This window comes from Salvelinus sp. IW2-2015, linkage group LG14 (genome assembly GCF_002910315.2).
Source record: "Salvelinus sp. IW2-2015 linkage group LG14, ASM291031v2, whole genome shotgun sequence".
In the NCBI taxonomy this organism is placed as follows: domain Eukaryota; kingdom Metazoa; phylum Chordata; class Actinopteri; order Salmoniformes; family Salmonidae; genus Salvelinus; species Salvelinus sp. IW2-2015.
This window is the reverse complement of record NC_036854.1, coordinates 29061853-29083835: the sequence shown is the minus strand read 5'-3', so window position 1 is coordinate 29083835 and position 21983 is coordinate 29061853. Positions and strand designations below refer to the sequence as shown.

Genomic DNA, 21983 nt, shown 5'->3' with positions numbered 1-21983 from the left:
AGGTGAGTTGGGGGGAGGGGGGTAATATGTTAGTTAGTGTACCTGTTCTGGGTTGTGAGTGTCACAGGACCTCAGCACCACGGCACCCCCCTTCTGGGTGGACCTCCCCTGGGCCACCAGACACTTGTCAGCCTGCAGGTTCCGCAGCTACAGAGAAAGAAAAGGAGAAGGTGAAGACACTGTTGCGTTCCAGGTCATCTTTATTGCAGCCTGGCTGCGCATCTGAGAACATTGCTATGTTATATTAATGTGGTTCTGGCTTGAGATCTGATAATTTGCACTGTGCGATTGCAAAAAAATWCAAACTGGAACATGCCCATAAACTCAATCCATGATAAATGGATAAAAACCAACTCAAGTTACACTACCGACTACCGAAAAGTTTTAGAACACCTACTCATTCAAGGGTTTTTCTTWATTTTTTTAACCATTTTCTACATTGTAGAATAATAGTGAAGACATCAAAACTGAAATAACACATATGGAATCATGTAGTAACCAAAAAAGTGTTAAACAAATCAAAATATATTTTATATTTGAGATGCTTCAAATAGCCAATAGGGTAATCCTATTTGAAGCATCTCAAATATAAKATATATTTTGATTTGTTCCTCCACAGAGGAACTCTGACAGAGTGATCATCGGGTTCTTGGTCAGGCCCTTCTCCCCCGATTGTTCAGTTTGGCCGGGAGGCCAGCTCTAGGAAAAGTTTTGGTGGTTCCAAACTTCTTCCATATAAGAATGATGGGGGACCTTCAATGGTGCAGAAATGTTTTGGTACACTTCCCCAGATCTGTGCCTTGACACAATCCTGTCTCGGAGCTCTATGGACAATTCCTTCGACCTCATGGCTTGGTTTTTGCTCTGACATGCACTGTCAACTGTGGGACCTTATAAAGACAGGTGTGTACCTTTCCAAATCATGTCCAATCAATGGGATTTACCACAGGTYGACTCCAATCAAATTGTAGAAACATCAAGGATGATCAATGGAAACAGGATGCACCTGAGCTCAATTTCGAAGCTCATAGCAAAGAGCCTGAATACTTATGTAAATAAGGTTATTTGTTTTAATGTTAATAAATTTGCTAAAAAATCGAAACACCTGTTTTTGCTTTATCAGCATGCGGTATTGTGTGTAGATTGAGGAAAATATTTAATTTAATCCATTTAGAATAAAAAYCACATATATATTTAACCTTTATATAACTACTAGGCAAGTCAGTTACAAATTCTTATTTACAATGACAGCCTACCCCAACCATAGCCTAATGACGCTGGGCCAATTGTGCGCTGCCCTATGGGACTCCCAATCACAGCCGGTTGTGATACAGCCTGGAATCGAACCAGGGTCTGTAGTGACCCCTCTAGCACTGAGATGCAGTGCCTTAGATGGCTGCGCCACTCGGGAGCCCCACATGTTGCTACATTACAGAATAAGGCTGTGACATAACAAAATGTGAAAAAAGGGAAAGTGTCTGAATACTTTCCGAATGCACTGTAACTCAGTCTGTTTGAAGCGGAAGTTCTGAACCTGTAAGTGGTATGTGTCTTTTCGTCCTGGGGACTGGAGCTCCTTCATGACTTTCTCAACACCACGCTGCCCCCTGTTGACTGGATATGGCATTTTTTCAATTTAATTAAATAAGAAGAAAGAAAAAAATGTAAGTGCAGTATGTAACGTTGTATTGATCATTTTTGCCTTGGCTTTTGAAGAATGTTCAGGTATTTCTTCGTTGCAATCTGAGAACTACTTTCAAACCTTACCATATTAACCCTAAAGAAACATGCGCGGGAACAGGGAATATTGTTTACAACTTCTGAAGACCCCTAGTCCATCAGGAGACATCTACGGTTTGTATACTGAGAAGGTGCTTCACTGACAGTAAACAAGTAACTTTATTTAATTTATGACTATACATATGTCAGAGGGCTACTTGCATGTGAATGATGTACAKAATTACACCTTAAACGAACATACATTCCTTGAGGATTATTTTTAATTTCAGGCTTCATGTTATTGCCTCTAGATGGCAGGGGTTGACCGCCGACTACACACGGCTTTAACAAAGTAACCATGTTAAAGTTATGGCAGACAGTTTTCATGGTTACCAGCTACTAAAGACAAAACCAGGGGGCAGTTAGACAGTGATGTATCGATGACAAAAGACCAATTGGCCTCCTATTGTTACAATAAATTGCATGTTCAGTGCTGAAGTTTGGACATACAACATAAAATTATTATTTCTATGGGGTTCAGTAGTACAACTCTAGCCTGTTTCCAGATCTGTTTGTGRTGTATAGCCAACTCCTATGGTTGATGGGACCATAGGAGTTGGATATACTGCACAAACTGATCTGGGACCAGTTTAGCATAGCTCAACTTCACTTTAGCATCTTACCCGGCCTCTCTGCAACACTTTTGGCCGGCGGAGGCCCTTGTTGACGAACACAGGCTGCTGGGGCTTGTTGTGGGGCGAGGCAACCTGCATCTCGGGGTAGATGGTGTCCAGGTACCACTTGAAAGAGCGACACTGCAGCCGTTGGCGCACCGCCTGCCGCTCGCTGATGTCGCCGTAGGCACGTTCCCGGAGTTCCGGCCGTAGGTTTAAGTACTGCTCCTGATTGGACGAGACAAAAGACAGGAAATAGGTGAGATTGATGACATACACTCAGTTGATTGCTATTGAAACGTTCAATGCCAGTCCACACCCTTTAATACATTTAAAATAGCTGTATCTCTGTCATCTGTAAAAGTGCAGAGTTTACAGGGCAGATCGGTTCTAAAGTCAATTTGTAAACAAACGTATCAGAAAAACTGAATAAACCTGAGACAAACTACTGTAGAGTGATTCAGAAATATTTCTAGTAATGAACTGGAATCTCGACAAGTCAACAGTACTCCTAGTTGTTCCACCCTCTCTTAGGTCATGAAAACAGCTTGTATTTTCTAGGTGGTAAGACTCAAAATAAGTATTTCAGAGGTAAGATTGAAAACTCTTAGATCTATTTCGATTGGCCGATAAAATCAAGAAGTTTACCTTTATTGAGAATCTGTTTAATATATCTTGATTTAGGCCGGCTATTTCCATGGAAACAAAACTTGTCCCAGTCTCTGATTAGTGTGGAGATGGAGAAGTCAGAACTGGCCAACCCAAACTTCATCTTAAAGGGAAAATCCACTCAAAAACGATCATTGCATATTGAACCATCTTGATGATAAGGCAGGTGYCACTTTGCTTCTTGAAAGTCCAATATCTTGAAAACTTCACTGCCAACATGAAAAAAAAATGGAAAAAAATAAAAATAGGACTGTATCAAGAGTGGACTATTGGAAAAAATATCCTAKAAAATAACCCTCTAGAAGATTTTAACTGCTAGGAACATTGATACACTACACCAGTGGTTCCCAAACTTTTTATAGTCCCGTACCCCTTCAAAAATTCAACCTCCAGCTGCGTACCCCCTCTAGCACCAGGGTCAGCGCACTCTCAAATGTTGTTTTTTGCCATCATTGTAAGCCTGCCACACACACACTATACGATACATTTATTAAACATAAGAATGAGTGTGAGTTTRTGTCACAACCTGGCTCGTGGGAAGTGACAATGAGCTCTTATAGGACCAGGGCACAAATAATAATATAATAATAATCAATAACTTTGCTCTTTATTGAACCATCTTACATATAAAACCGTACTTGTTCATTGAAAATGGTGAATAACTCKCRARYGGTTAATGAGAAGGGTGTGCTTGAAATGATGCACATAACTCTGCAATGTTTGGTTGTATTGGAGAGAGTCTGTCTTAAATCATTTTCCACACACAGTCTGTGCCTGTTTTTAGTTTTCATGCTAATGAGAATCCACTCACATAGATACGTGGTTGCAAAGGGCATCAGTGTCTTAACAGTGTGATTTGCCAAGGCAGGATTGCTCTGAGCGCAGCCCAATCCAGAAATCTGGCAGTGACTTCTGATTAAATTCAATTTTCACAGAACCGCTTGTTGCAATTTTGATGAGGCTCTCTTGTTCAAATATCAGTAAGTGGACTGAAGGCAGGGCATGAAAGGGATAACGAATCCAGTTGTTTGTGTCATCCGTTTCGGGAAAGTACCTGTGTAATTGCGCACCCAACTAACTCAGGTACTTCGCTATATCACATTTGACATTGTCCGTAAGCTTGAGTTCATTTGCACACAAAAAAATCATACAATGATGGAAAGACCTGTGTGTTGTCCTTGTTAATACAGACAGAGAAGAGCTCCAACTTCTTAATCATATCCTCAATGTTGTCACGCACACTGAATATAGTTGCAAAGAATCCCTGTAATCCTAGATTCAGATCATTCAGATGAGAAAAAACATCACCCAGATAGGCCAGTCGTGTGAGAAACTCGTCATCATGCAAGCGGTCAGACAAGTGAAAATTATGGTCAGTAAAAAAAACTTTAAGCTCATCTCTCAATTTAAAAAAACATGTCAATACTTTGCCCCTTGATAACCAGCACACAGTATGTTGTAATCTCAATGCTGTGCGTTACAGGGAAGACATCCTCCTCCCTCATGTGGTACCCTTCCTGCAGGCTCATCCTGACATGACCCTCCAGCATGACAATGCCACCAGCCATACTGCTCGTTCTGTGCGTGATTTCCTGCAAGACAGGTATGCCAGTGAAGAGCCCGGATATCAATCTCATTGAGCACGTCTGGGACCTGTTGGATCGGAGGATGAGGGCTAGGGCCATTCCCCCCAGAAATGTCTGGTAACTTGCAGGTGCCTTGGTGGAAGAGTGGGGTAACATCTCACAGCAAGAACTGGCGAATCTGGTGCAGTCCATGAGGAGGAGATGCACTGCAGTACTTAATGCAGCTGGTGGCCACCAGATACTGACTTACTTTTGATTTTGACCCCCCCTTTGTTCAGGGACACATTCATCAATTTCTGTTAGTCACATGTCTGTGGAACTTGTTCAGTTTATGTCTCAGTTGTTGAATCTTGTTGTGTTCATAAAATTATTTACACATGTTAAGTTTGCTGAAAATAAACGCAGTTGACAGTGAGAGGACATTTCTTTTTTTTGCTGAGTTTAGTTGTGGAGAGTAATCCTAGATTCAGATCATTCAGGCTAGAAAAAACATCACTCAGATAGGCCAGTCGCGTGAGAAACTTGTCATCATGCAGACAAGTGAAAAGGATGGTCGGTAAAGAAAACTTTAAGCTCGTCTTCCAATTTAAAATAACTTGACAAAACTTCTTCCCCTTGATAACCAGCGCACTTCTGTATGCTGTATAAGTGTTACYTGGTCGCTGCCCAGATCATTGCATAGTGCAGAAAATACACGAGAGTTCAGGGGCCTTGCTTTAACAAAGTTAACCATTTTCACTYTAGTTTCCAAAAAGTATTTCAAGCTGTCAGGCATTCCCTTGGCAGCAAGAGCCTCTCGGTGGATGCTACAGGGTACCCAAGTGGCGTCGGGAGCAACTGCTTGCAGGCGCGTTACCACTTCACTATGTCTCCCTGTCATGGCTTTTGCGCCATCAGTACAGATTCCAACACATCTTGACCACTAAAGTCCATTTGATGTCACAAAGCTGTCCAGTACTTTAAAAATACCCTCTCCTGTTGTCCTGGTTTGCAGAAGAGGATGTCTTCCTTAATTGACCCCCCATAAACATAACAGACATATACCAGGAGCTGTGCCAGGCCTGCCACCTCTGTTGARTCATCCWGCTGTAACGCATAGAATTCRCTGGCTTGTATGCGAAGCAGTAATTGTTTCAAAACATCTCCTGCCATGTCACTGATGCATCGTGAAACAGTGTTGTTTGATGAAGGCATTGTCTGTATAGTTTTTTTTGTCCTTTTCCCCCAGCATTGTCCCAGCCATATCCGCAGCAGCAGGAATAATTTTGTCCTCCACAATAGTATGGGGCTTGCCTGTCCTAGCCACTCGGTAGCTCACCATATAAGACGCTTCTAGCCCCTTCTAATTAATGGTATCTGTTGCTTTTATGCATGTTTTACTACTTGAAAGTCATTCATTCTCGCTCCAAAAACTCCTGTGGCTTATTTTCAAATTGGCATGTTTTGTTTCTAAATGTCTGTGCAAGAGTGAAGGTTTCATCGAGTTGTGATATAGTACTTTTGCACATATAACACAGTGGCTGAGGAAAGGCACTACTCCCAATATAAGTGAACCCCAAATCAATGTAGTTCTCATCATATTTGCACCTCTTCGATGGTCCAACGTCCCTGTCTGTTGTTCGGTCCTTTCCCGGGTAAGGGGGCAGTAGCTCTTCGGCTGCATCAGAGTCACAACTGTCAGTGTCCATGCTAGCTGGGCTAACGACAAACGTAGAATTACTGATGCTAGAATTGGATGTGCTCGTGGAAGCAGAACAACTTGTGTCGTCGACAGGTGCAGGTGTAGTACTGCTGGTAGTAGCAGTACTACCAGTAGAGCTGGTATGTGTCTCTATGAACACGGGCCTTACTAAATGTACTGTTTGAAAATGTGAAGAAATGATTATTATATATATATATTTTTTTTTATGTTAATCACATTTTTATTTGGCGTACCCCTGTTTGGGAATACCTGCACTACACTGTTGAATTAACAATTCAGAGTAAGGGAAGGCAATTTACGAATCACACTCTTAGTTCAATATCCAGTAAATCATTTCAAAGTGGAAGATGGGAAAGAGCACAGAAGAGAGACGAGACTAAGCAGCACAAACCTTACCGAAAACAGTGGCTCTCTCTTGTGGAGACATCTAAGTAATAACAATTACGTAAGTAATTAATCATATCCAAGGCCTCTACAGTTTAGTTTGGAAACAACAACTGTTCACACACTGAGGGGGAATGATGAGGAAACAAATGCAGACTCACTTGTACATTGACGTGTGTGAATGGGAGATCTCTCAGGAGAACCCAAACAACGCAATTGGCTTCCTTTCCAATTAGGTTGGCTATTTTCAGACTGTGGAAAGCAATTATAGCTCTTTGTAGCTTGGAAAGGAACAAACATCACTGTGCTAATAAAGAGAGCTGAGAGTGGTTATAAGAAATACTGATCTCATCGCATGTTTAGTTTGCTTGCGGTCATAAAAGAAGCCTCAGGAAAAGGTTGAATGTGATCTCTTCAGATCTGGACCTGTTATGATCTAAAAAAGGCTKAACTGATCCTAGATCAGCACTCCTACTCTGATASGCYGAATACGGGTCCAGTAGCTTTCAGTCTAGGCACTTACGGGCCCATGTGCGTGCTGGATTTCATACAAACCCAGTTTAATGGATTTTAATTTCAGGCCCTGAACCAATGGAGAATGGGTGATTTTATAAACTGGATTTCAATTGTGTGCAATTAGTGCTATCGCCCTCTGAGGTACCTTGTATTCATCCATCCATACGTGGGCCAATCGCAGTGAGTTGTGGGCCATGGTGTCCTGACCTCCGGGTGACCCATAAGGCCGGCGTTTACGGAATATATGACCCACCCGCGCGCAGGGGATGATCAGGAGCTGGCCACCACACATCCAGATCTGATAAAGAGAAAGTCATATGAGTATTTGACTTCTTGGTTAGAGCGCCTGGACACTTCAACAAGGCTATATTGTTTGTACGTTAAAAATACCCTTTCACTAAATCCATGGGGGAGGGAGCAAGAAAGAGTACAGACTACGTGGCCAAGTATCCTACCATGAAAACCACTCAATCACCGGGTGAGCACACGTCGTTGCCACAACCCTAATGCCCCCCTCTCCAAAAACAACCCCTTCCCCCATAACACCTCAACCTCCACCTGAATAAACCAACAGTGCACAGGAGAAGCCCGTCGTAGTTGTTCTAAGAAAGTTACGTTTTGGGAAACGCTAGGACATAGGACTTAATTCAATGACCATAATTAATTAATAAGGGCAGTACAAGTCTGTCCATACATCAGCTCCACTCCCCATTGCTCGAGAGCCATATGATTAATGTAATCTGACAATGTTCCACATGCATAACATTCCCTTACTGAAGTCATATATTGGACTCTCTTTTCAAACAGGGTAACATTGCAAAACATGAGAAGGCAGCCTTGCCAAGAATATTAAACAGGACTGGAAGAGAAATGTCCAACTCTGATGTGGTAAAAGAGAAGTAAAAACACTGAGGCGAGACAGGAAAATTGATGTTGGATGGATAAATGTAGCAAGTCAATATGCAGTTGCTAGTCTGCTGAGATCCAATTCAACTGGACCAAAACGTAATGTTGAGAAATAAAATTGCCTTTGGCTGTCGGTTATGACATTTTATTTCATTCTGTATTTTTCTTAAGGGGGAAAAGCTTGTTTAAGTCTGCTGAGGCAAAGCATTAGAATAAATGTGCCAAAACGTGGGTAAATAAACCAACTGTCTTGAGCTCATGGTGAGTGGTTGACATGTCATAGCTCATTTGACCAGGTGCGTGCGTGTAAATTTGGCACCCACCCTAAAATAGAAATTACATTTTTCAACTGAAAGTCTGGCTGTTCTATGTTTACATTGGAGTCATTTAGCAGATGCTTTTATCCAGAGCGACTTACAGGAGCAATTAGGGTTAAGTGCCTTGCTGAAGGGCACAGACTTTTCACCTAGTCCGGTACGGGATTGAACTAGCAACCTTTCGGTTACTGGCCCAATGCTCTTACCCGCTAGGCTACCTGCCACCCTATGTGTTACTTTGGGAGCATCTGCACCCTTCCTAAGAATAAGATGTTGCAGTAATGCAGTGAGTGTGATGGTGTGTGGCCCTTTAACTTACCCGGAAGGAGATCTCAAGGTTCTCACCACCCCAGATGTCCATGCCCCTGTCGTATTGGCCGAGCTCGTTAAAGTACTTCCTGTCCATGGCAAACAGACCACCTGCCATGGTGGGAGACCTAGGGGAAGGAGTGAAAAGGCAGAATGTGAGTCTGCATTCTAGCTACTACAATATCCTTTGAAGTAGCACTAGCATCGAGACACTAAGGCTGAGTTCACACAGGCAGCCCAATTCTGATCTTTTGCCCAATAATTGGCAGAAGGTCTTATTGGTCAAAAGACTAATTATTGGCAAAAGATCTGATCTCATTGGGCAAAATACCCATTATTAGCAGAAGCTCTGATCTCATTGGGCAAAATACCAATTATAAGCAGAAGCTCTGATCTGATTGGTCAAAAGACCAGAATTGGGCTGCCTATAGACACATCCTAAGATGTGAGATATGCCTCCATCTCCTAGTCCGGCTAAAAGATGGACTGCAACCAGACAGATTGTGTCAGAAAATTACTGATTGAGCCAAAGGTTTTTCAATGAGAGTCAACTGTTGATGGACAATAGACAACAGAGATGACTGTCCTTCAAAAAATGCACAATGTGTTGCCCTTTGTGCGTATGCAACTCGTCCGAAAAGATTTGAACTTTTGATGACAGACCGTGATGAATGCGTATCTGATTTCCTATGTTTTCATGCGTCTCTGTGTGACCGTAGCCTTAGGCTTATATCCTTATGTAAAGCCCCGAGCACAAGCATGTGAGAGAAACAGAGAGAAATTAAGAGGCAGCGTAAACAAATACAAAYGGGTGTCCGAGTAGCCCTTTAGGCTAAAGCCAGCCTATGCCGTAGTAATGGATTTAAAGCACCCGGGCCTCTTCAAAACGGGGATCAATTCAGTCCCTAGAACCAGGCGTGCTACTACGGCCACTAATTAGCTTTCACATGACTCCATACGAGAGGGAGATGGGTGAAGTCTACATCAGATGGCCTTTATTGATACAGTATTAGGTTCGTGCACACTGGGAGGCCATTAAAATCAAATGGGGAAAAATAAAGTCAATCGAATTGAGCTTAAAGGAGACATTTCCAGGACATAATAGCATAGGGCAGGCCAGCCTAAAACAACATAATAATAAAAAATAAACAAATAGGCTTTACTGTTTTTTCTGCATCTATAATGTGTCAAATCTAGCTTGGAGTTTGCACTTTTGGGGTTATTCTTTTCCACAGCTCAAATTAGTATTTGAGATGATTGGACATAGTGCCTTACAAAAATATTAAGACCCCCTTTTGTTACAAATAGGGATTCAAAATAATTTGTCAATCTATACAAAATACAAAAATACTCTGTCAAGGTGGACGGTCACACTCACAAAATTCATAACTAAGATATAGTCGTCGCAAGAGTATTCTGCGCCTTTGTTTAGGCAAGCCAAAATTAGTTCAGGAGTAAAATTTGGCTTAACAAATCACATAAATTACATGGGGTTGACATGATTTAGAATGACTGATGCGAAAATGGTGGAGGTTTTACGTGTTCCTAATCGATTGTGTTTCTTTGCGTTGTTTTGTAACTTATTTTTTTACTTATTTTGTACATAATGTTGCTGCTCCCGTCTATTATAACCGAAAAGATCTTCTGGACATCAGAACTGCGATTACTCACCACAAACTGGCAGAATACTTTATTCCTTTAACGAGCCTGACGTGGATGACATACTGCTTTCCCGGGAACAYGCCCAGATCCCCATCATTTGCGTGAAGAGAAGGCGGAGAAAAAGGGGCAGGAGGGCGGGCTTCCTTTTGAGAATTCATAGACGATCGAACAAATCCCCACTGCCTTCCATTCTGCAAAACGTGCAATCTTTGGAAAATAAAATTGATGACCTACGCGGAAGATCATACTACCAACGGGACATTAAAATCTGTAATATCTTATGCTTCACGGAGTTGTGGTTGAACGACGACATTATCAACAGAATAGAACAGCGGCGTCTGGTAAAGCGGACTATGTATTTTTGTAAATAACAACTGGTGCACGATATTTTAGGAAGTCTCAAGGTTTTGCTCGCCTGAGGTAGAGTATCTCATGATAAGCTGTAGAACACACTATCAAACCAGKGAGTTTATCTGTATTTTTCATGGCTGTCTACATTCCACCACAGACTGATGCTGGCACTAAGAKCGCACTCAATGAACTGTATTCCGCCATAAGCAAACAGGAAAACGCTCAACAAGAGGCGGCGCTCCTAGTGGCCGGGGACTTTAATGCAGGGAAACTTACATCTGTTTAACCAAATTTATATTAGCATGTTAAATGTGCAACCAGAGGAACTCCAACCAAAAGAACTCTGGAGCACCTATTCTCCACACACAGAGTCACATACAAAGCTCTCCCTCGCCCTTCATTGGGCAAATCTGACCATAATTCTATCCTCCTGATTCCTGCGTACAAGCAAAAATTAAAGCAGGAAGCACCAGTGACTCGATCAAAAAAAAGTGGTCAGATGAAGCAGATGCTAAGCTACAGGACTGTTTTGCTAGCACAGACTGGAATATGTTCGGAGTTCCTCCAATGTCATTGAGGAGTACACCGCATCAGTCATTGGCTTCATCAATAAGTGCATCAATGACGTCGTCACCACAGTGACCGTACGTACATACCCCAATTAGAAGCCATGGATTACAGGCAACATCCACACTGAGCTCAAGGCTAGAGGTGCCACTTTCAAGGAGCGGGACTCTAACCCGGAAGCTTATAAGAAATCCTGCGTATGCCCTCCGACGAACCATCAAAAAGGCAAAGCATCAATATAGGACTAAGATCGAATCGTACTACACCGGCTCTGATGCTCGTTGGATGTGGCAGGGCTTGCAAACCATTACAGACTACAAAGGGAAGGACAGCCGAGAGCTGCCCAGTGACACGAGCCTACCAGACGAGCTAAACTACTTCTATGCTCGCTTGACACTGAAACATGCATGAGAGCACCAGCTGTTCCGGAAGACTGTGTGATCACACTCTCCGCAGCCGATGTGAGTAAGACCTTTAAACAGGTCATCATTCACAAGGCCGCAGGGCCAGACAGATTACGAGGAGGATGTGTACTGCGAGTATGCGCTGACCAACTGACAAGTGTCTTCACTGACATTTTCAAACCCCTTCCTAGACCCAGTCCAATTTGCATACTGCCTCAACAGATCCACAGATGATGCAATCTCTATTGCACTCCACACTGCACTTTCCCACCTGGACAAAAGGAACACTTATGTGAGAATGCTAATCATTGACTACAGCTCAGCATTCAACACCATAGTGCCCTCAAAGCTCATCAATAAGCTAAGGARCCTGGYACTAAACACCTCCCTCTGCAACTGGATCCTGGACTTCCTGACGGGCCGCCCCCAGGTYGTAAGGATAGGTAACAACAAATCCGCTACGCTGATCCTAAAAACAGGGGACCCTCAGGGGTGCGTGCTCAGGCCCTTTCAGTCACTGTTCACTCATGACTGTACGGCCAGGCACGACTCCAACACCATCATTAAGTTTGCCGATAACACAATAGTGGTAGGCCTGATCACCGACAACGACGAGACAGCCTATAGGGAGGAGGTCAGAGACCTGGTGCCAGGACAACAACCTCTCCCCTCAACGTGATCAAGACAAAGGAGATGATTGTGGACTACAGGAAAAAGAAGACCGAGCACGCCCCCATTCTCATCGACGGAGCTGTAGTGGAGCAGGTTGAGAGCTTCAAGTTCCTTGGTGTCCACATCACCAACAAACTAACATGGTCCAAGCACACGACAAAACCTATTCCCCCTCAGGAGACTGAAAAGATTTGGCATGGGTCCTCAGATCCTCAAAAGGTTRGACAGCTGCACCATCGAGAGCATCACTGCCTTGTTGCATCACTGCCTGGTATGGCAACTGCTCGGACTCCGAKCGCAAGGCACTACAGAGTGTAGTGCGTACGGCCAAGCTTCCTGCCATCTAGAACCTCTATACCAGGCAGTGTCAGAGGAAGGCCCTAAAAATTGTCAAAGACTCCCGCCACCCTAGTTATAGACTGTTCTCTTTGCAACCGCACGGCAAGCAGTACCGGAGCACCAAGTCTAGGTCCAAGAGGCTTCTAAACAGCTTATACCCCCAAGCCATAAGACTCCTGAACATCTAATCAAATGGCTACCCAGACTATTTGCATTGCTCCCCACTCTTTTACACCGCTGCTACTCTCTGTTATCATCTATGCATAGTCACTTTAATAACTCTAATATTACCTCAATTACCTGGACTAACCGGTGCCCCCGAACATTGACTCTGTACTGGAACCCCTCTATATAAACTCTCGCTATTTACTGCTGCTCTTTAGTTACTTTTATTCTTATTAAAAAAAAAAAAATTTAACCACATTGTTCGTTAGGGGCTCGTAAGTAAGCATTTCACTGTAAGGTCTTACCTGTTGTATTCAGCGCATGTGACTAATATAATTTGATTTGATACCCCTTCCTCGACCCATACATACATCTGTAAAGGTCCCTCAGTCAAGTACTGAATTTCAAGCACCGATTCAACTACAAAGAGCTTTTAGAGCCACAAAGAATGACAGTGATTAGAAGATGGGTAACAATAACAAATCAGACATTGACTCTCTCGTCAAGTTAATAATTATGCTCTGGATTATATATTAAACCAAAGATACAGTTGTCCTTCTGAACTGAGCTGCAAGACAGGAATGAAACTSCTCAGGGATGTTACCATGAGGCCATTGGTGATTCTAAAACATCCTTGTAGTGACTCCACAATAAAGACCTAAAAGACAGTGAAAAGAATACAAATATACASAATATAAAATATTCCAAAACATGCKAATTGTATGCAACAAGGCACTAAAGTAATACTGAAAAAAAACTGAGCAACCAGGGGAGAACGGCCTTGGTCAGGGAGGTAACCAAGAACCCGATGAGAGTGCACAGAGTTCCTCTGTGGAGAACCTTCCAGAAGGACAACCATCTTGGTTGGAACTTGACAGGATCTGCAGATAAGAATGGGAGAAACTCCACAAATACAGGTGTGCCAAGCTTGTGTTTCATACCCAAGAACACTCGAGGATGTAATTGCTGCCAAAGGTGCTTCAACAAAGTATTGAATAAAGGGTCTTAATACTTACGTAAATGTGATATAAATGAGCTAAAATGTCTAACCTGCTTTTGCTTTGTCATTATGGGGTATTGTGTGTAGATTGAATTGTTTTTTCCCCATCATCAATCAATTTTAGAATAAGGCTGTAACCTTACAAAATGTGGAAAAGTCAAGGTGTAGGAATACTTTCCGAAGGCACCATATACAGTTGAAGTCGAAAGTTTACATACACCTTAGACAAATGCATTTAAACTCAGTTTTTCARAATTCCTGACATTTAATCCTAGTAAAAAMTCCCTGTCTTAGGTCAGTTAGSATCACCACTTTATTTTAAGATTGTGAAATGTCAGAATAWTAGTAGAGAGAATGATTTATTTCAGCTTTTATTTATTTCATCACATTCCCAGTGGGTCAGAAGTTMACATACACTCAATTAGTATTTGGTAGCATTGCCTTTAAATTGTTTAATTTGGGTCAAACATTTCAGGTAGCCTTCCACAACCTTCCCACAATAAGGTGGGTGAATTTATGCCCATTCCTCCTGACATAGCTGGTGTAACTGAGTCAGGTTTGTAGGCCTCCTTGCTCGCACAAGCTTTTTCAGTCTGCCCACAAAACTTTCTATTAGATTGGGGTCAGGGTTTGTGATGGCCACTCCAATACCTTGACTCTGTTGTCCTTAAGCCATTTTGCCACAACTTTGGAAGATGCTTGGGGTCATTGTCCATTTGGAAGACCCATTTGCGACCAAGCTTTAACTTCCTGACTGATGTTTTGAGATGTTGCTTCAATACATCCACGTTATTTCCTGCCTCATAATGCCATCTATTTGTGAAGTGCACCAGTCCCTCCTGCAGAAAAGCACCGCCACAACATGATGCTGCCACCCCCGTGCTTCGTAGTTGGGATGGTGTTCTTCGGCTTGCAAGCGTCCCCCTTTTTCTCCAAACATAACGGTGGTCATTATGCCAAACAATTCCATTTTTGTTTCATCAGACCAGAGGACATTTCTCCAAAAAGTACGATCTTATCCCCATGTGCAGTTGCAAACCGTAGTCTGGCTTTTTTATGGCAGTTTTGGAGCAGTGGCTTCTTCCTTGCTGAGCGGCCTTTCAGGTTATGTCGATATAGGACTTGTTTTACTGTGGATATAGATACTTTTGTACCTGCTTCCTCCAGCATCTTCACAAGGTCCTTTTTGCTGTGTGTTCTGGGATTGATTTGCACTTTTGGCACCAAAGTACGTTCACCTCTAGGAGACAGAACGCGTCTCCTTCCTGAGCGGTATGACGCCTGCGTGGTCTCATGGTGTTTATACTTGCGTACTGTTGTTTGTACAGATGAACGTGGTACCTTCAGGCGTTTGGATATTGCCTCCAAGGATGAACCAGACTTGTGGATGTCTACAATTGTTTTTCTGAGCTCTTGGCTGATTTCTTTTAATTTCCCCATGATGTCAAGCAAAGAGGCACTGAGTTTGAAGGTAGGCCTTGAAATACATCCACAGGTACACCTCCAATTGACTCAAATTCTGTAAATTCGCTTATCAGAAGCTTCTAAAGCCATGACATAATTTTCCAAGCTGGTTAAAGGCACAGTCAACTTAGTGTATGTAAACTTCTGACCCACTGGAATTGTGATAAGAGTGAATTATAAGTGAAATAATCTGTCTGTAAACAATTGTTGGAAAAATATTTGTGTCGTGCACAAAGTAGATAGTCCTAACCGACTTGCCAAAACTATAGTTTGTTTACAAGAAATTTGTGGAGTGGTTGAAAAACGTGTACGTAAACTTCCAACTGCAACTGTAGGTCTGAATCCACGATATGGCAGAGGTTGAAAAGCCATAACACCTACGTTTCTTCAACAATAGGTTATGGTCAATAATATCAAAAGCTGCAGTGAAATCTAACAGTACATGTTCCACAATCTTATTATTATCAATTTCTTTCAAACAATCATCAGTAATTTGTGTCAGTGCAGCACATGTTGATTGCCCTTCTCTATAAGCATGCTGAAAGTCTGTTGTTAATTTATTGGAGAGAAATAGCATTGTATTTGGTTAGACACAATTTTTTCCAACAGTTTGCTAAGAGATGGCAGCAAGCTGATAGGTCTGCTGTTAGAACCAGTAAAGGTCGCTTTACTACTCTTGGGTAGCGGAATTACTTTGGCTTTCCTCCAGTCCTGAGTACAAAGACTTTCCTCTAGACTCAGAGTAAAGATATACCATCCTCAGTAGCTTTCCATCTAAGTTGTCAATGCCAGGAGGTTTGCTGATTGATCATTTTTCCACCTCTCCCACACTAACTTTACAAAATTCAAACTTGCTAAACTTTTGTTTCATGCATGAATATGATAGCACTGTTCATTGTTMGCATTTCCTGCCTAAGTTTGCACACTTTGCCAATGAAGTAATCATTAAAATAATTGGCAACATCAAATGGTTTTGTGATGAATTTGTGATTCGATGAAAGTTGAATTTGTCTTTCATTTAAAGTACTCCAAAGTTTTCCCCCCCCCCCATCATTCTTTATATCATTAATCTTGGCTTCATTACAGTTTCTTATTTTTGTTGAGTTTAGTCACATAATTTCTCAATTTGCATTAAGTCAGCCAGTCAGATGTGCAGCCAGACTTATTAGCCACTCCTTTTGCCCCATCTCTTTCAACCATACAGTTTTTAAATTAATCTTTAATCCATTAAGCCTTAACAGTTCTAACAGTCAGTTTCTTAACAGGTGCATGTTTATCAATAATTGGAAMAAGTAATTTCATAACTTAATCAAGTGCAGCATCTGGATGCTCCTTATTAATCACATCTGACCAACAAATATTTTTTAACATCATCCACATAAGTCACAGTAAAATCTTTTGTATGATCTCTTATACACTATTTTAGGCCCAGCTGTTGGAACTTTGGCTTTCCTGGATCTAGCCACTATATTGTGATCACTGCATCCAATGGGTACGGATACAGCTTTAGAACAAAGTTCTACAGTAATACTAAAAATGTGATTGATACATGTGGATTATCTTGTTGTTGTAGTGTTTGTAAACACCCTGGTAGATTGATTAATAACCTGAACCAGATTAAAGGCACTGGTTACAGTGACGCTTCCTCTTGAGTGGACAGCTTGATGAAAACCGGGCAATATTCAGGTCCCCAAGAAAGTAGACCTCTCTGTTTACATCACCTACACTATCAAGCATTTCACACATATTATTTAGATACTGACTGTTAGCACTTGGTGGCCTATAGCAACACCCCAAAAGAAAAGGCTTTAGATGTTCCAGGTGAACCTGCAACCCCAACGCTTCAATAACACTTGACTTAAGATCTTCTCTAAGCATTACAGGGATATGGCTTTGAATATATACAGCAACACCTCCCCCATAAACATTMCTGTCTCTTCTATAGATGGTATATCCTTATATTGGAGTCTGGGCTCTGGCCCAGCCACAGCCCAGACTTAAACCCGATCGAACATCTCTGGAGAGACCTGATAATAGCTGTGCAGCGACGCTCCCCATCCAACCTGACAGAGCTTGAGAGGATCTGCAGAGAAGAATGGGAGAAACTCCCCAAATACAGGTGTGCCAACCTTGTAGCGTCATACCCAATAAGACTCGAGGCTGTAATCGCTGCCAAAGGTGCTTCAACAATGTACTGAGTAAAAGGTCTGAATACTTATGTAAATGTAAAAATAAGTAAAAAATATCACATTTGCAAAAATGTCTAGACCTGTTTTTGATTTGTTATTATGGGGTATCGTGTGTAGATTGATGAGGGTAAAYCACTATTTAATCAATTTTAGAATAAGGCTGTAATGTAACAAAATGTTGAAAAAGTCAAGGGGTCTGAATGCACTGTACATGATAAACTGGATATGGTCAAAGGCAAACACTCTCGTAACACACGGAGCAGAACCAAGGCCACCTATAGACCGCACAATATGTGGCTGGTGTGTTTACGGACATATTCAATCAATCCTTATCCCAGTCTGCTGTTCCCACATGCTTCAAGAGGGCCACCATTGTTCCTGTTCCCAAGAAAGCTAAGGTAACTGAGCTAAACGACTACCGCCCCGTAGCAGTCACTTCCGTCATCATGAAGTGCTTTGAGAGACCAGTCAAGGACCATATCACCTCCACCCTACCTGACACCCTAGACCCAATCCAATTTGCTTACCGCCCCAATAGGTCCACAGACGACGCAATCGCAACCACACTGCTCTAACCCATCTGGACAAGAGGAATACCTACGTGAGAATGCTGTTCATCGACTACAGCTCAGCATTTAACACCATAGTACCCTCCAAACTCGTCATCAAGCTCGAGACCCTGGGTCTCGCACCCCGCCCTGTCCAAACTGAGTAACTTGGACTCCTGACGGCTGCCCCCAGGTGTGAGGTAGGTAACAACATCTCCACCCCGCTGATCCTCAACCACTGGGGCCCCGCACAAGGGTGCGTTCTGAGCCCTCTCTGTAACCCCTAGTTCACCCACGACTGTGTGGCCATCACGCTTCCAACTCAATCATCAAGTTTGCAGACGACACTACATTGGTAGGGCTTGATTACCAACAACGACGAGACGGCCTACAGGGAGGAGGTGAGGACCCTCGGAGGTGGGTGTCAGGAAAATAACCTCCACACTCAACGTCAACAAAAACAAAGGAGATGATCGTGGACTTTCAGGAAACAGCAGAGGGAGCACCCCCTCTACGGGACAGTAGTGGAGAGGGTAAGTTTTTAAGTTCCTCGGCGTACACATCACAGACAAAACTGAATTGGTCCACCCACACAGACAGCGTTGTGAAGAAGCGCAGCAGCGCCTCTTCAACCTCAGGAGGCTGAAGAAATTCGCTTTGTCACCAAAAAGCACTCACAAACTTTTACAAGATGCACAATCGAGAGCATCCTGTCGGGCTGTATCACCGCCTGGTACGGCAACTGCTCCGCCCACAACCGTAAGGCTTCTCCAGAGGGTAGTGAGGTCTGCACAACGCATCACCGGGGGCAAACTACCTGCCCTACAGGACACCTACACCCACCGATGTCACAGGAAGGCCATAAAGATCATCAAGGACAACAACCACCCGAGCAACTGCCTGTTCACCCCGCTATCATCCAGAAGGCGAGGTCAGTACAGGTGCATCAAAGCAGGGACCGAGAGACTGACAAAACAGCTTCTATCTCAAGGCCATCAGACTGTTAAACAGCCCACCACTAACATTGAATGGCTGCTGCCAACCATACTGACTCAACTCCAGCCACTTTAATTAATGCGGAAAAATGTATCACTAGCCACTTTAAACAATGCCACTTCATATAATGGTTACATACCCTACATTACTCATCTCATATGTATATACTGTACTCGATACCATCTACTGCATCTTGCCTAAGCCGTTCTGTACCATCACTCATTCATATATTTTTATGTACATATTCTTCATCCATTTACACTTGTGTGTATAAGGTAGTTGTTGTGKAATTGTTAGGTTAGATTACTCGTTGGTTATTACTGCATTATCGGAACTAGAAGCACAAGCATTTCGCTACACTCGCATTAACATCTGCTAACAATGTGTATGTGACAAATAAAATTTGATTTGATATGTATAGGGAATGTGAATCTTTGTGTTTTTACTTTTGTTATTTTCAAATTTCAGTTTTTTACATTTCTTATGTTCTCTTGGAAGACTAGCCCTTGGGTTAAATAACCTACCACCCAAGGCCAAATGTACACTAGAGTTGCTTACCAAGAAGACAGTTGATGTTCCTGAGTGGACAAGTTACAGTTTTGACTTAAATCTGCTTGAAAATGTATGTCAAGTCTTGAAAATTAATCCCCAACATCTTGACAGACCTTGAAGAATTTTGAAAAGAATAATTGGCAAATATCGTGTGCGAAACCCTTAAAGACACAAGGGGTTGGTTACCTGATGCTGCCCACTGCTCCGTCAGGACTGTTGAGCTCTGAGGCGGGCACAGTGTCCCACTTGAAGTGCAGCCCCCAGTTGAAGCCCCCCCGGACAATGGGGGAGGGGCTGTAGGCCAGGGTGTCAGCGCTAATAATGTCGATGACGGGACACACCACTGTTTTGCGGTCCCGCTGGATGGGAGCCAGCAGGGGCTGCAGCCACGCCTCATTCACCTCACAGTGGCTGTCCAGGAACACAAGCACCTCCCCTTCAGAGAGGAAATGCCAATCAGGAGAGAGGATGGAGAACAATGGGGAGAGTTCTCAGATCAGGGTTTCTTGGGGATAAGGGTACACAACTACAGTTTTGTTCATCTGTACCATGGTCCCCTATATCAGACTTCTGCTGATTATAATACAACCCTATTACATCTGTATTGAACTTGACAGAAGACGTCCATGTCTCAGTGTGCGTATTGTTACATGGTGTCAGAAATGGGATCCTGTCTCAGTGTGCATATTGTTACATGGTGTCAGAAATGGGATCCAGTCTCAGTGTGCATAGTGTTAACATGGTGTCAGAAATGGATCGCTGTCTCAGTGTGCGTATTGTTACATGTGTCAGAAATGGGATCCTGTCTCAGTGTGTGCATATTGTTACATGGTGTCAAAATGGGATCCAGTCTAGTGTGCATATTGTTACATGGTGGTCAGAAAATGGGGATCCCTGTCTCAGTGTGCATATTTGTTACATGGTGTCAGAAATGGGATCCCGTCTCAGTGTGCATATGTTACATGGTGTCAGAATGGATCCCGTCTCAGTGTGCATATTGTTACATGGTGTCAGAAATGGGATCCCGTCTCAGTGTGCATATTGTTACATGGTGTCAGAAATGGGATCCAGTCTCAGTGTCAGAAGTGGGATCCCGTGTCAGTATGCTTATTGTTACATGGTGTCAGAAATGGGATCCCATCTCAGTGTGAATATTGTTACATTATTGGGTAACACTTTATATTAAGGTCCCTTGATGATAAAAAAAAAATGGTCATTCAATTATTTAAACACTCTTTATAAATGGTTTATTAAATATAAAGTGTTGCCCATTAGTGAAGAGTTATGGTTTGGGGGGGCTCACCGGTGGCATGAGAAGCACCTATCATCCTCCCTCTGATCAATCCCTCTCTCTTCTCGTTGCGGACCACCTTGACTTTGACCTGGAGTTTGTGCTGCRGGACATAGCTGTCAAGATCTTCCTTCAGATCAGCTGTGGTGGAGAGACAGGACAGGAGAGATGCTTCCAGATGGAGCTGATATCTTTATCTATACATGTAGATCCCATTGCGATCAAAGCTCTATTTTCTATCTAAACTTACTCATAAGACCCTTGCCGAACTTTTCAGTTGATACAGACAACACTCTTTTTCAATATGCCAATACAATACAGTAGCCTGCGTTTGTTCTCCAAGTAGGTCATTGAAGCACGCACACTGTAGACAGACACACATTCCATGACAGCATCCAATAATTTACTGGGCCTTGTTATGGTCTGCGTCGCTCCGGCGAGCCTGAACAAAACCAATAGAGACGCACAACTGAAAAGAGCAGCTTGCCTAGTTCACTGCTGTCATCCACCAGTATAATCTCATGCAGCAYGTAGGCCGGCGTGCGATCCAGGACYCTGTGCACGGTGCGCAGGAGGGCGGAGAACGCCTCGTTGAAGAAGCAGATCACTACGCTGGCCACGGGGAGGGACAGAGGATAGATCATGTCTCGGCACCTGAGAGAGGGATGGGATGGGAGTCACTATAAACACATATTGCATGTTAGCACACCAAGCCACTGTAGTTCTACAYGGACAAACATAACTAGGATCAGATCCTCTTTGATAATGGGATGCATACAACACCACTCACTCATTAGGATGTTCATCCATAAAATGATTAATTCATTCAAGYTTTATACAAATATGTCCATTCAATAGACAATTGTGTAAAAAAAAAAAAAAAAAATGTCCAACACCCATGTCTTTATGGTATATGGTTCAGAAGTTAGACATCTTACTCTGAGATTTTAGCATATTTAGAGTGAATGGAATTTCATCACYGGCATGATCAAAAAGTCACT

General features: G+C 42.8%; 1 protein-coding gene across 2 annotated transcripts in view; it reads right to left on the bottom strand.

Moving 5' to 3' along the window:
* Positions 1-21983, bottom strand: part of LOC111972798 (polypeptide N-acetylgalactosaminyltransferase 11) — a 45345-nt gene that overhangs the window by 8160 nt on the left and 15202 nt on the right. For both annotated transcript variants that reach the window (XM_023999876.2, XM_023999877.2), the window contains exons 4-10: positions 21470-21636; positions 20995-21123; positions 19878-20127; positions 8793-8910; positions 7396-7548; positions 2403-2621; positions 43-147 (exon numbers count right to left, since the gene is read on the bottom strand). In XM_023999876.2, the coding sequence (XP_023855644.1) occupies positions 43-147; positions 2403-2621; positions 7396-7548; positions 8793-8910; positions 19878-20127; positions 20995-21123; positions 21470-21636 (1141 nt within the window). The remainder of the gene's footprint in view (positions 1-42; positions 148-2402; positions 2622-7395; positions 7549-8792; positions 8911-19877; positions 20128-20994; positions 21124-21469; positions 21637-21983) is intronic.